Source organism: Monopterus albus, unplaced genomic scaffold, assembly GCF_001952655.1.
Source record: "Monopterus albus unplaced genomic scaffold, M_albus_1.0 scaffold19.1, whole genome shotgun sequence".
In the NCBI taxonomy this organism is placed as follows: Eukaryota; Metazoa; Chordata; class Actinopteri; order Synbranchiformes; family Synbranchidae; genus Monopterus; species Monopterus albus.
The window spans coordinates 402,452-414,320 of record NW_018127899.1 but is presented as its reverse complement, the minus strand read 5'-3'; the positions used below and the strand labels follow the sequence as shown (position 1 = coordinate 414,320).

At 41.0% G+C, this 11,869-nt stretch overlaps 2 protein-coding genes across 2 annotated transcripts in view; both read right to left on the bottom strand.

Annotated features, from left to right (window-relative positions):
* Window positions 1-5,846: 5,846 nt before the first annotated feature.
* LOC109956436 (protein phosphatase 1, regulatory subunit 15B-like) lies at window positions 5,847-10,015 on the bottom strand. The gene is made up of 3 exons (XM_020593550.1): window positions 9,488-10,015; window positions 7,502-8,832; window positions 5,847-6,734 (listed from the first exon to the last, which is right to left on the bottom strand). Exons 1-3 carry the CDS (start codon window positions 9,648-9,650, stop codon window positions 6,525-6,527), a joined length of 1,704 nt encoding a protein of 567 aa, XP_020449206.1. The 5' UTR covers window positions 9,651-10,015; the 3' UTR covers window positions 5,847-6,524.
* Window positions 10,016-10,288: 273 nt separating this feature from the next.
* The window catches only part of rps13 (ribosomal protein S13), a 4,590-nt gene continuing 3,009 nt past the window's right edge, over window positions 10,289-11,869 (bottom strand). The window contains exons 5-6 of the mRNA XM_020593551.1: window positions 11,294-11,394; window positions 10,289-10,561 (exon numbers count right to left, since the gene is read on the bottom strand). Of these exons, the coding sequence (XP_020449207.1) occupies window positions 10,528-10,561; window positions 11,294-11,394 (135 nt within the window). The 3' untranslated portion in view covers window positions 10,289-10,527. The remainder of the gene's footprint in view (window positions 10,562-11,293; window positions 11,395-11,869) is intronic.

The window sequence follows — 11,869 nt, the reverse complement described above, 5'->3', positions numbered from 1 at the left end:
AGGTCGCCAGTCTGTCACAGGGCTGTACATCAACATTTTTATACAAATTCTTGCCAATTTACAACAAAAGAAGACAATGATTGAATTCAAAATCTTTTAATCATTATTTGTTGGGGCATCGTTATGCAGGACGATTTCGTCACGGTGAAAGAATTCTGGAGTAATTCATGACTAATCCAGCTTGTGTTTGTTTAACAATACCACAAAGCCTGCTTTGGCTTCAAGCCCTCAGCAAACAGCGCCTTCAGACACACAGAGGTAAAAGGACAAACATGCGCAGAAACTACATAGAGCTTTATCTGGCAGTCGCTCCTTCCCTCCCTCTCTTGAGGCCTTTGCCCTCGTCCATATTGCATCAACAGCCACGGGCAGAACAGCAGAAACCTGCAGTGGCAGAAGATTCAGAGAAACTCTCCCACTCTCTACACCAGAACATTTCTGGCACTGTTCTTCCCATTGTATCTTATGTAAATGTGGGGTGAATAATGCATGGCTGGGCTCCTTGTGTAACAGCCTGCAGGCCCGACGGAGCTTCTCCCTTCCTGCTCAGGCTTCTGAAATTTGAAAACAAAATTTATCACCTGAGGGAAATTGGTGGATTCACAGCCTCACCTCTGGCTCCAAACAACAATCAGATGTTCCCGCGTTAGTAAAAACAGTTCAGTGCAGTTTTATTTATACTGTGAATGTTGGTTCAATCTCAAATCTCTCCAGTCGCCTTCAGCAACTGAAAACTAGACGTCGTAGTGTAGATATAAAAAGCAGCTCTTACAGAAAACCTCAAAAAGTAAGGTTTATTAATTTTGTGGAAAATACATCAAAAGGAAGTTGAACATCAAACTCAGAGGCGAAAGAGCAGGAAGTTCTGGCACAAGTTCACCCACTGTCAAGGTGGGACAAGGGAAAAACAAACTGGAAAACAAAAGGTCCAGCAACACTTGCAGTGTTTTGAGCAACTTTAATAAGAAGACCAACACATTTCAGTATGAAGCCTTCAAGGCTTTTTTGTTTTCCAGATTCTTATTTTTTTTTTTTTTACATTTTGATTTCTATAGCAAGAGCATCATGTTCTATAGACGCCTTTTAAAACATCCACATAATCCTGTCTCCCCCTGGTGGAACTCAGATATCATCTGCCTGCTGACTAGGGGAAAGAAAAATACACAGTATTGATGGCACAGTTTTATTTAATCAAAATAGCTCTAATAGTTTGTGGAATGTCAACAATATATGAACAGGCCAAACATGTTATGTTACAAACAGGAAAAAACACTTTTCTTGTCATTTCTGATATTTATTTCACTTGTACTGCAATGCGATGGTGATATGTCTTCATCGCTGGACAGAAACGACAACACCAAACCAGGGAATATATCAGATGTTTCAGAGCTCGACACTGCATCAATACCGTTAACACTGTACATTTTTTCTTATAGTAGAGATGTGAGGTGCCAACTGTGAACAGCCACACCCCTGGTTCATATCCAGCTGTGGGTGGATATCATTAGACCTACCCATCCCTCTCTCGTCTATCATTTCTTCTTCTTTAACTTGTTAGATACAATAACGGCACAGAATCATCTTCAATAATGTGGTTTTTATTTTGTAGTGCGGAACGAATGCCTTTGACTTCTACTCTGCTTCCTCTTGCAAGACGTTGCCTTGAGAAATTAACAGCAGAAAGAGAAGTGTTTTACCTTTTTTAATATAATCCCAGTAGGGTCTTAAATGAAATTTGTGTTTATTTCCTTTGGTCTAGATGTTGTAAATTCTACCACATGGGGGCAGCAGAGATACATAATAGTTGTTCAGTGGTTAGACGAGTTTTTTTTATTGTCCAAACTACAGATGACGCGCTCAATCCAAATATGGTCATCCGGGTTTGGAAGGAAGCTGCCGCATACGATGTTAACGGTTGTATTTTGTGTCATGGTGACTACGGGTAAACAGACAAACACGCGTGCCAATAAATAAACAAATACATTTCTGGTTTTGATACCACTCGTATTCAAATATTTTAAGAATATACTAGGGTATATTAACTGCTTATATTTTAAACAGTAACACATTTTACTTGAAATTATTTATGTTATCATTCCGTGACAAATTAAAGAAAAATCCTAAATTAATTTGTGAGTATTTTAAAAATGCAGGGGTCACTGATACATGTGGTGATCGTTTTCTTGACTATTTGATTGATCTTTTCATTGACAGAATTTCAAAAACAAGAAAAATGTCTACACTGACGTTCAAAGGTGGTGTCTTTAAAGGTCTTGTTTGTTTTTACTTTCATTTGTCACCTGATGCAGGGACAAAAGTCACGTGGTTACGGAACCTTCTGTGGCCATCTCTTACTCCTGTATAACCGTTGTGTTTGTGTGCACGCTCACGTACCACAGGAGAGCAGTGCCCTCTAGTGTTTCAAACCAAACACTACACCCATTCAAATGATCAAGTATGCAATAACTCCACTGCCCTGGGTGTTGGTCAGATACACTAATCCTCATGAACTGAATTAGACAGGTTTTTACTGTGTATGTTGATGTCAGACTATTTCGTACTGTCTACTTCATATTTACTGTATGAGTTACGTTTCTGGGGAGGTAAATGTGGTCAGACTGATAATGAAGGGGTATTTCTTTAATTGCTGTTTTCATTTGTTCCCTGCAGTCAAAGTTAACTGGAGCCCACTGAAGGACCCACAAGGAATCGTGAAGTCCACTTTGTTTATCACAGAGCAAGATGAGCTGAACATAAGTGAACGTATTAATCCCCCATGTGCCTTAAATATTAAACTTACACAAACACTAAATATAATTTCATGCAATTCATGAGGAGGCTGTTCAAACATAAAGCATGCAAGTGTAAGTCATGAAACAAAGGTATAAATGTGCAGAACAACAGAAATGGAGAGCAGATTTTACATAAAACTGTATAACTGAGCATCAGGAGATCGATTATTCCTGGTATTTTGGACACAAAATATACTTACAACAAACTGGAAAATCAGCTTTTTTGCCTTTTGCATTTCATACAGTCTGTCTGTATGAATTGGTGTCAGACACAATAGCTGCTGGTAGGTTGCATCATCAGCTAATTGTGACCCAGGAGATAACCTTCTCTTGCAGGCAAGCGAGAGGGGTAACCACGTGTGTGTGTGTGCAGCCGAAAACCCACTGCCTCCGCTACTGCAGGTGATTCTGCCGCTGCTGCAATCACATGCAATCCTTTCGACGCTTTGCCACTGCTAGCTGTTGCCTGGAGACGGGGTCGCCTAGGCCACAGAGCTAATGATACTGGAAGAGGGGAGTGGGTTCAAAATGAAAGACAGGGAAAGAATAAGTGGGAGCAGCAGTGGACGACATGGTGGCGTATTCATCCTTTAGCTGAACAAGTAACAGGTTCAACTTGCCTTTCATGTCTTGCTGTTGTGCCCCTGAGCAGCACAATGAAACCTCGGCTGCACTGTGAATAGGAGAAAAGCACTAGCTGAATGTGCTTGTGGTATGGTCGAATCACAAAGAGAGAGACAGGCAGAGGGAGATCAGATGGACAAACACAACACCCCACCGTCTTCACACACCAAGAAAAAAAACAGTTTGCTTTTCTGTCTAGGCTCACAGCCAGTGTCATCAGGTCAGCTTCAGAAGCCTCAGGAAAAAAGATGGAGCGGCAAGGAAAAAAATCTTGAAAAATGGCTCCTCGGGGTTTCATAATAGGAAAAACATGATTTGATGGTGGTAAATAACAGATTTGGCTCAGAAAATGTCGGGAGCAAAAAAATTTCAGGTTCATAACAAATCAGACGACTAGATGAAAACAAATCGTATGGTAGCAGCTTTACTCATCCTAGTAAAATCTGAATTTATTTGTTTATTTATACAGCCTCAAATCACAAATCCCATATTCACCTTAAAGGTCTTTCCAATCTGGACAAAACATGACACTTGCTGTCCTTGAAATAACTGGAAGACTCTCCCAAAACCCCTTATTTGCTTGATTATAATAAACAATACATTTTGTGGTTTCTTTTAATAGTCTATCTGACACTTCTTTTTTTGTGTGCTCGTTTAATTATTATATTTTAAAATATAACCAGTTAAAAACTAGCGACCTCTGCACTGGACGGTAGGCTGCTTGGTTGGTTGAATGTCTGGTTATGTTGCTAAATAGTATTCTAGCCTTTAATGTATTTCAAGCTTTTCCTTGAAAATGGCTTCCTTGCCTTAGCAGAGATCTCACAGGTGCTACAGAAGGCTGTTGAAAGGTTTACTAAAGCGACATGCTCATTATAACGCTGAAGTCTACACATCTTTGATTTATTTTGGTTCTACATCGAACCTCTAACCTCACCAAAGAACCTTATTTTTTCTGTGTGTAACACCAGCAGGAGATGAGTGTGCACAACATGCGGGACAACACCAGCAAAAGACCCACTGCTGGGTTGACACAGCAACAGCATCAGCAACTGCTCGGCTCTTCAGCATGCTCTGTGTGTGTGTGTGTGTGTGTGTGTGTGAGCAGTGGAGACCTGCTAATTGATTTCATCCCTCAGGAAAGTCATTTCATCATACTTGGTGTTTTTACCCTCGTCTTACGACAGCCTTACAGCACTCAGTCTGCTCAGAGACACGCAGCCCTCAGGGAAATTATAAGCTCCTGAGTGCGTGTGTGGAGGTGAGCGAGAGAGACTAGGTGCATGAGAAGGAAATGAATATGGAGCCCTGAAATATTAAGCAGAGAAGGATTAGGACGGGCAAATAAAATCCATTTTTAGACATTATGTTGGAAAATTTCAACACGCTCTGCACATTCAACTGGATCTTGCAGCTGCACATTACCAGAGAGTGCACATGCTATAAGACACATGCATGCACATTTTGGATAAAACTGGCTGAACATTTTAAACCAAATGTTTACAGATTATAAGCATTTATACATTTTTTGACCTGCATGGCTGACTAGGGTGTAAGGATGTGGAATAGCTTCTTACTAGAGACGGCATACATACCGTAAAACCCAGTATGCACAGATTTGGAGATGCTGCTCAGAGGATATGAAACTGGGCAAAACTAGTTGAAAATTTTAACTTTTATTTCTTTTTTTGATGGTTAGGTTACGTATATCTGCTGTATCAACAGCGTACATGAGTAAATGTTAATGTGAAGAAGGTCATAACTAGAAGCTGTGAATAGCTTTTGGAATAATGGTTGTATTTATAGTTGTCTAAAAATTTCTCAAACTAATTTTTCAGAGTTTCAAACAGACAGACATCTTTACCTGCATGTCATCAGGTGACACAGCTGGAAGTCACACACACAGGTGTGTACTGGAAACCTCACGCCCTGGGTGTGGTCAAACTGGGGGAGAGGTCATTTGCTGGGCCGCGGTGAGGTTGAAGATGCTGCCTTATGTTGTATTCCTTCCATTGTTTCGTTAAGTCCCTTGATGGCGGATGACACATGCTTCTCTGCTGTTGTGGGAGTCCAACCACAGGCCGTGTGTGACTGATGTGCACAAGTTCAACAGTACCAGTGATTCACTGGAAACCTGACAACTAAATGTTTTGGAAAGTTTGAACATTAAAATAGCTTTTGGCCTTTTGTGAAGTCACTGCCTGAGAACGTGTCCCCACAAAAGGCCACAGTAGCTAAATATAATTGCTACTCCAGTACACACCCCGCTGAGAAACCTGACCCAGTGTGGGTGTTAGTTTACACCATTCTGGGAACTGGTGTTCCGTCTCCACTTCCCTTTCTTGCTCAAGGCAGGAAACAACAGATATACAAATAACCCTAAGTAATTTACATATACAAAAGCAAGACTTGGCAACGGGAAATGTTTTTGTCAGCAAACATTGTGTTTATTGAGTTGACAAAGCACCTAATAACAAATTTGCTACAGATAAATTTTCACATTTTTCAGCTACATGATGATACCAGGAGAAGCTGAGCGAGTCGCGTGGTGTTTGGATCTTTCTTGTCAGTATAATAAAGACACACTTGGTCCTAAGAGGCTTCCATTATGTTGCATCATGTAAAAAATTCAAGACAAAAACAAATTAGAATAGAATTGCACTGGAATGCTTAAATAAATAAAATGTTTCAAAACACTTTGTACTGTAAAGCTCTGCTTTTAATGATATCATCATGATCTACTTTAACTTCTAGTCACCACAGCAGTTTTTTCACACATAAAAAAGACATACAAATGTTTTAAAACTGTAAAAAATAACAACAAGCTCCATAGGGCATAAATAAGTGACATTACTAGGTCAGTATACAAGGCATACAAAAACAACATTCCACTGAGGTTAATATAAGAAAGTGTCAATTAGTGCAACAATTACACAATATATAAAACCTTTTGAGGTACAAGGTTGTTCAACTTGACACCAAACATTAAAGTTGGCCTAAAATCAAATTTCTAACTGGCCTAAATCAAAATCACTGTTGCATTGCAACCAATCACAAGTTCTCATCCAAAAAGGAAATGAAACATTCAGTGTTCAGGACTTGTTTATTTTATCTCAAGGCACCATCCAGGTACGCCCGCACCCTCTCTCTGTGGGGCTGGGTGAAGCAGTGACCGATGGCCTGCTCTGTGTCCCGGATCCGCTTCTGGAAACGGTCCCGGTCCCTCGCCATTTCTTCCCAGTGTCCTTTGCGTGATGCCTGTCGAGCAAACGGCCAGGTCCGCATGACATGGACTTGGACAAGAGGAGAAAATCTCACCTGAAATCCAGAAGGAAATAAGACAAAAATTCAGTACATTTTGTTACTAGAACACTGGTGTCCATATGATGTGCGTGCTCCTTTTAGGTTCATAATCTGAAATGAATGCAATTTAACCTCAAATAAGAGTTGTTAAAAAGAGCAAAGTTTTACATGGCTTAGATCCCATCCCAAATAAAAATCACTATACACAGTCAGTTCACAGAGAGGGCTGTGCAGAGTTAAGACTGCGACTCAGGGCTTTTGTTTTTCAGCCTGATGTAATAAGGTTTTAATCAAGAAGTTTTTCAAAATTGCTTTGAAATACTGTTGCAACTTCATTTAATCCATGTGGAAGTCAAAGTCTCCGCTGACTCGCTGCAGTCACATGACTGGCTTAGTCATAACAACCAGCAGTGTTGCTAACCCACAACAAACAACAACTCAGGTTAACACACTGTGTGGTACAGTGAGTTAACCCTTATCTTGCCCATTCAGTCAGCAGGAGACACTCCCCTGTGATAGTTATGACTTCAAACACAGGATCACATGCTTTCCAGTGTACACGTTGGTCAATGTGTCCTCCACTTAAAGGCAATGTTTCGAACATAATTGAGAAATTAGGTTTTCACTTTGACATTTGAAAACATCTCCTGAGAGTAAAGTGGAACAGTTATACTACAGTGTCTACAAAGTAGACTTTTAACTCTAACTCCACAGGGGTCTAATTTAACGTTACATCTAATCTTGGCTGGCAGTTTAACTATAAAGTGCTACTAGACAATGACCTTTTTTTGGGTGCTGCTGGCCATGGTTTCCTCCTCCTCCTTTAGGGGTGACTGGGGTGTTTGTCCAGGTCTTTTCCAGGGCACCAGTGTCTTGTCAGGATGGGAGTGATGCTTTAATCGCCTCTCTGACAAAGCGGGCTTTGAGGCGCTGGATTTTTGTAGTGTTTTCACCTCTTTTTCACATTTCTTTCCATTTGTGGGGGGATTTGGGGCGTGAGAGACATCTAGCTCCTCTCCAGACTGGAGTGCTGCTGGTGGGGAGCTCTGGAGACAGGCCTGAAAGTTGAGAGGGTGGTAGGGGTCATCTTTTTGACAGAGAGATTTCCACAGCTGCTCTTCTTCATCATCCTCAGATGAAGGAGCAAAGCTGCTCTCCTTCTCCTCAGTGTCTGTGTCTGACTTGGTGGGGCGTGCGGGGAGTGAGGCATGTCGTTTGGAGACTGTGAGGGTGGGGGTGGTTAGAGGACATGTGCTGCTGACTGTACTAGCAGTGAAGCACATGGGATTGTAGGGGTCTTCAGGACTGCTGAAGAACTCCCAAAGCCTCTCGCTCTCCTCCTTGTCGATGTCAGGGCTTGAACCTTCCGAACTGGCCCAGCTGCTCCAACTGCTCTCACTGTCAGAGCGACTGACCCAGATATTCAGGCCCTGAGGCCCCAGCATCTCCTCACTGGCCTTGCTCACTGACATAAGGTCAGTACCACTGCTGTCCCTCGTTTCGCTTTTATGTTTCCCCATGTTTGGATTTGTTGAAATACACGCAGAGAAAAAGAAGGGGTTGTAAGGATCACTAGATTTTGACAGAGACTCCCAAAGTGCCTTACTTTCCTCACTGTCAAATTCTATTATGTTCTGGTCTTCCTCGCTACTCCAGTGAGAGCCTCTCTCCTCTTCTGAAATATCTTGTTTGAAGACTTTCTCACTACTTTTATGGCAAGTGTCGTTTGAACCAGAGCTGTCGCTGCTTACAAAGATGTTCCAGTCACCAGGAAAGCCCATTTTCCAGGTAGATTGGTGGCCAAGAAAGATGCCGTCTTCAGTACCAGCTGTCCTGGACACAAAGTCGTCCACTAGCCCGCAGCACAGATCGTCAGCACGCAGACTGGACAGCAGGGCTTCTGCAGTGGATTTCCCGGTGAAGGGGTCGCCAACGTCAGCACAGAAGTTGGAGAGGGGATTTGAACCACCGACCACGACTGTGTTGTCTCCGTCAAACAGCGAGGAGAACAGGAAGGAATCAGTCGGGTTTGCTGCTGTGCTCATGTGCTGGATGCGCTGACCTGTCTCATCTGTGATTCTCACGTGAACCTCAAACCTGAACATCTGGAAAACTGGTGGGGGGGAGACAAGTATTAGAATGGACTGAAATTCAACAGAGAATAACTTTAGTTAAATTTTGTCAAAGAGTTATTACAATCTTCTTTACACCATTATGGCATGCAAATGTTATTTTGGAAATTTAGAGATTCAGAAATAAAACCGTCTGTGTAACCAAGAGCCATTAAACTTATACTCTAGGTGGAACCTGATATTTGTTATGTATTGTCAGTTCTGGCAGCAGCATTGTGCATCACGATTTATAACATAGTTACTTACAATATATACAGTATAACTCGCTTTTGTGTATCAGAGACATTAAAGGCTAAAATTTAGAGTAAGAGACCACTAACTAACCGCTAAGACAATCATCTTGAATCTCTAAAAACCAAACACTACGAACACAGTAAGAAGTAAAAATTTATAGGGGGTTTCAAAACCTTAACTATAATAACTTTTTGTATAGTTCCGAATTTCTGTTATGTCGTTAAAGGTAACGATACTACAAAAAGAAGAGCATCAAACCATGACTTTAAATCACTTTACTTTACGGTCACGGGACTTTCCATTTATCATAAACACATCACGATGGTTAAACGTTGTCACAGCAATGTGACAGCTAAAAGACCAACAAAGTAACACGTTACAATTGTACTTTTGTTTCCTTACCTGAAATGAAGGTGTAGTAAATGACCTGTACCAGCAGCCGAAGCTGTTCCCACAATACGGTGAGCATCTGTTTGGTCCAAGGCAGAAGCGCCATCCCTCCGCTACCGAACCTCTCCATCGCCGTCCGTTCAGAACCCTTCGCTGCGCCCACGATCGTAGCCATTTTTACCGCTCTCCTCTCCTCTTCGGATTATGGAGATAATGTTAAGAAATATCCTCACGTATTCTGATACTCCTTGTCGAAAACCAAAAGACTTCGCGTATTTGTCGGTGACAGATATACGTCGATGTGTCGCTTCATTTTCCAGCAAGTATGTGTCATTTTTCGATCTCCTTCGTCAAATGTCCCCATATAGTTTCTCCATGTTTCTCAGTCTTGTTGTCTTTGCTGTTGTAGTAGAAGTGAATGTCTCGACGTTGCAACACTCGCCCTTAAAAATAAACAGGTTGACGTCACTCGACACTGTCATTGGGCAAAGTAGCTGTCACTCAACAAAGTCTCCGCCCTCCAATGTTTACGTAACGTCTGACGCATAGAAAGAGCTCGTAAGTTCCCCAGGTTATCAGGAAAACCCTTTTTTATAGCCGCTATTACTAATAAGCGAAAACTTCAAAAAGCGAAACCATTAAGAAACAATAGATAGTTTTCAGACTATAATTGATTGCCAACAACATAATGTTAAATTACTGTTACAAGTAAAAGTCCTGCATTTAAAATAAGCACAAAGGTTATCTGCAAAATATACCTGATGTATAAAAGGAAAAGTACTTATGCAAAATGACAGTTCACAATGCATATTATTGGATGATTAATGATAAATTTACTTTTATTGGTCAAGCAGGTTACAAACAATGAATTTGTGTCCGATACAGACCCGAGGCAGCCATACATGGCCTCAACTCACACACACACACACACTGATGGCGCTGCTGTCACTGCAAGGCATTTGCCTGCTTTGGGGTTGGGGATGACCATGACCGTAATAAAAACAGAAAAATTCCCAATTTAAACTGTTTTATTAAACCAAAATGTGTAGAGTTTATGCCACCAGAGCAGAAGCTGTAGAGGACTCACTGTAAACAGAAAGAAAACAAACCATTAGAGGGAGCACTCTTCAAAATCGCCACCACAAACGATTTAAGTCCCTCCCACCCCATTAATAAACGCTAAATACGGAGACTTTAAGTGTTGCCAATAAAACCAACAAGAAAATGCTAGACTAGTTTGTCGTGTGAGAAAAAGGTATAAAAAAAAAACAAAACAAAAAAACTGTCAGTGTCCATTCAAATGTGAGCCAATATCAAATCTCTGTGTGGCTTCAAGTATAATTATTTTAAAATTCGAAAAGCAGCTAGTCCAATGCCTAAAAAGTCAAATCAGTGTAGTAGAAACCACAATATATAATTTTACTGTGTGAAGGGGACTGGCAGAGGTGGCACAGAGTTACCAGTCTGCTAATTTACCTCCAACAGTTTCTCTAGCACAACAGAAATATCACTACCCTCAATCAGGGGAGGAGCAGGACAATGAATTGTGCATTTTTTTCATGCATATAACCATGTTGAAAAGTTCAATATAATTCTACAAAACCAGTGTTTGTGTTAAGTGTGTTTACATTTTACAAGCAAATACACATCCTGGGATAAAAGGGAGTTTCTAATCGATTCCTGTGTCTCCAGAAGAACATGGCAGGTGGGAAACCACGCTGCCATGTAAAAAAAACTAATTAGCATTTGGCTGATGACATGTTTTATGTCTCAACAAACACAACAAGGAAATTTTTCCATGGGAGAACTAATACTTACTACTTCCAGTTGGGGGCCAGTACCCTCTTGGTCTTGTAGTAACGGGCCAGCCTGTGGATCCTGCTCTCAATAAGAATCAGGCGGAACTTGGCATCCTTGTCCTACAAGCCCAGTAACAAAATGCAATTGTATGAGGTATATTAGTGAACATCATCATCCACACATTTAAACCCCAATAACAGTTTACAGTGGATATAAAAAGTCTACACACCCGTTAAAATGCCAGGTTTCTGTGATGTAAAAAAACAAGACCAAGATAAATAATTCCAGAACTTTAGCCACCTTTAATGTGACCTATAACTTGTACAACTCAATTGAAAACAAACTGAAATCTGTTTTTCAGTGGGAAGTAAAAAATAAACTAAAATAATGTGGTTGCATTAGTGTGCACACCCTTAAACTAACATTTTGTCGAAGCACCTTTTGATGTTATTGCAGCACTCAGTCTTTTTTGGTATGAGTTTATCAGCAATGCACATCTTGACTCTGCAATATTTGCCCACTCTTCTTTGCAAAAACACTCCAAAACTGTCAGATTGCGAGGGCATCTCCTATGCACAGCCCTCTTCAGATCAC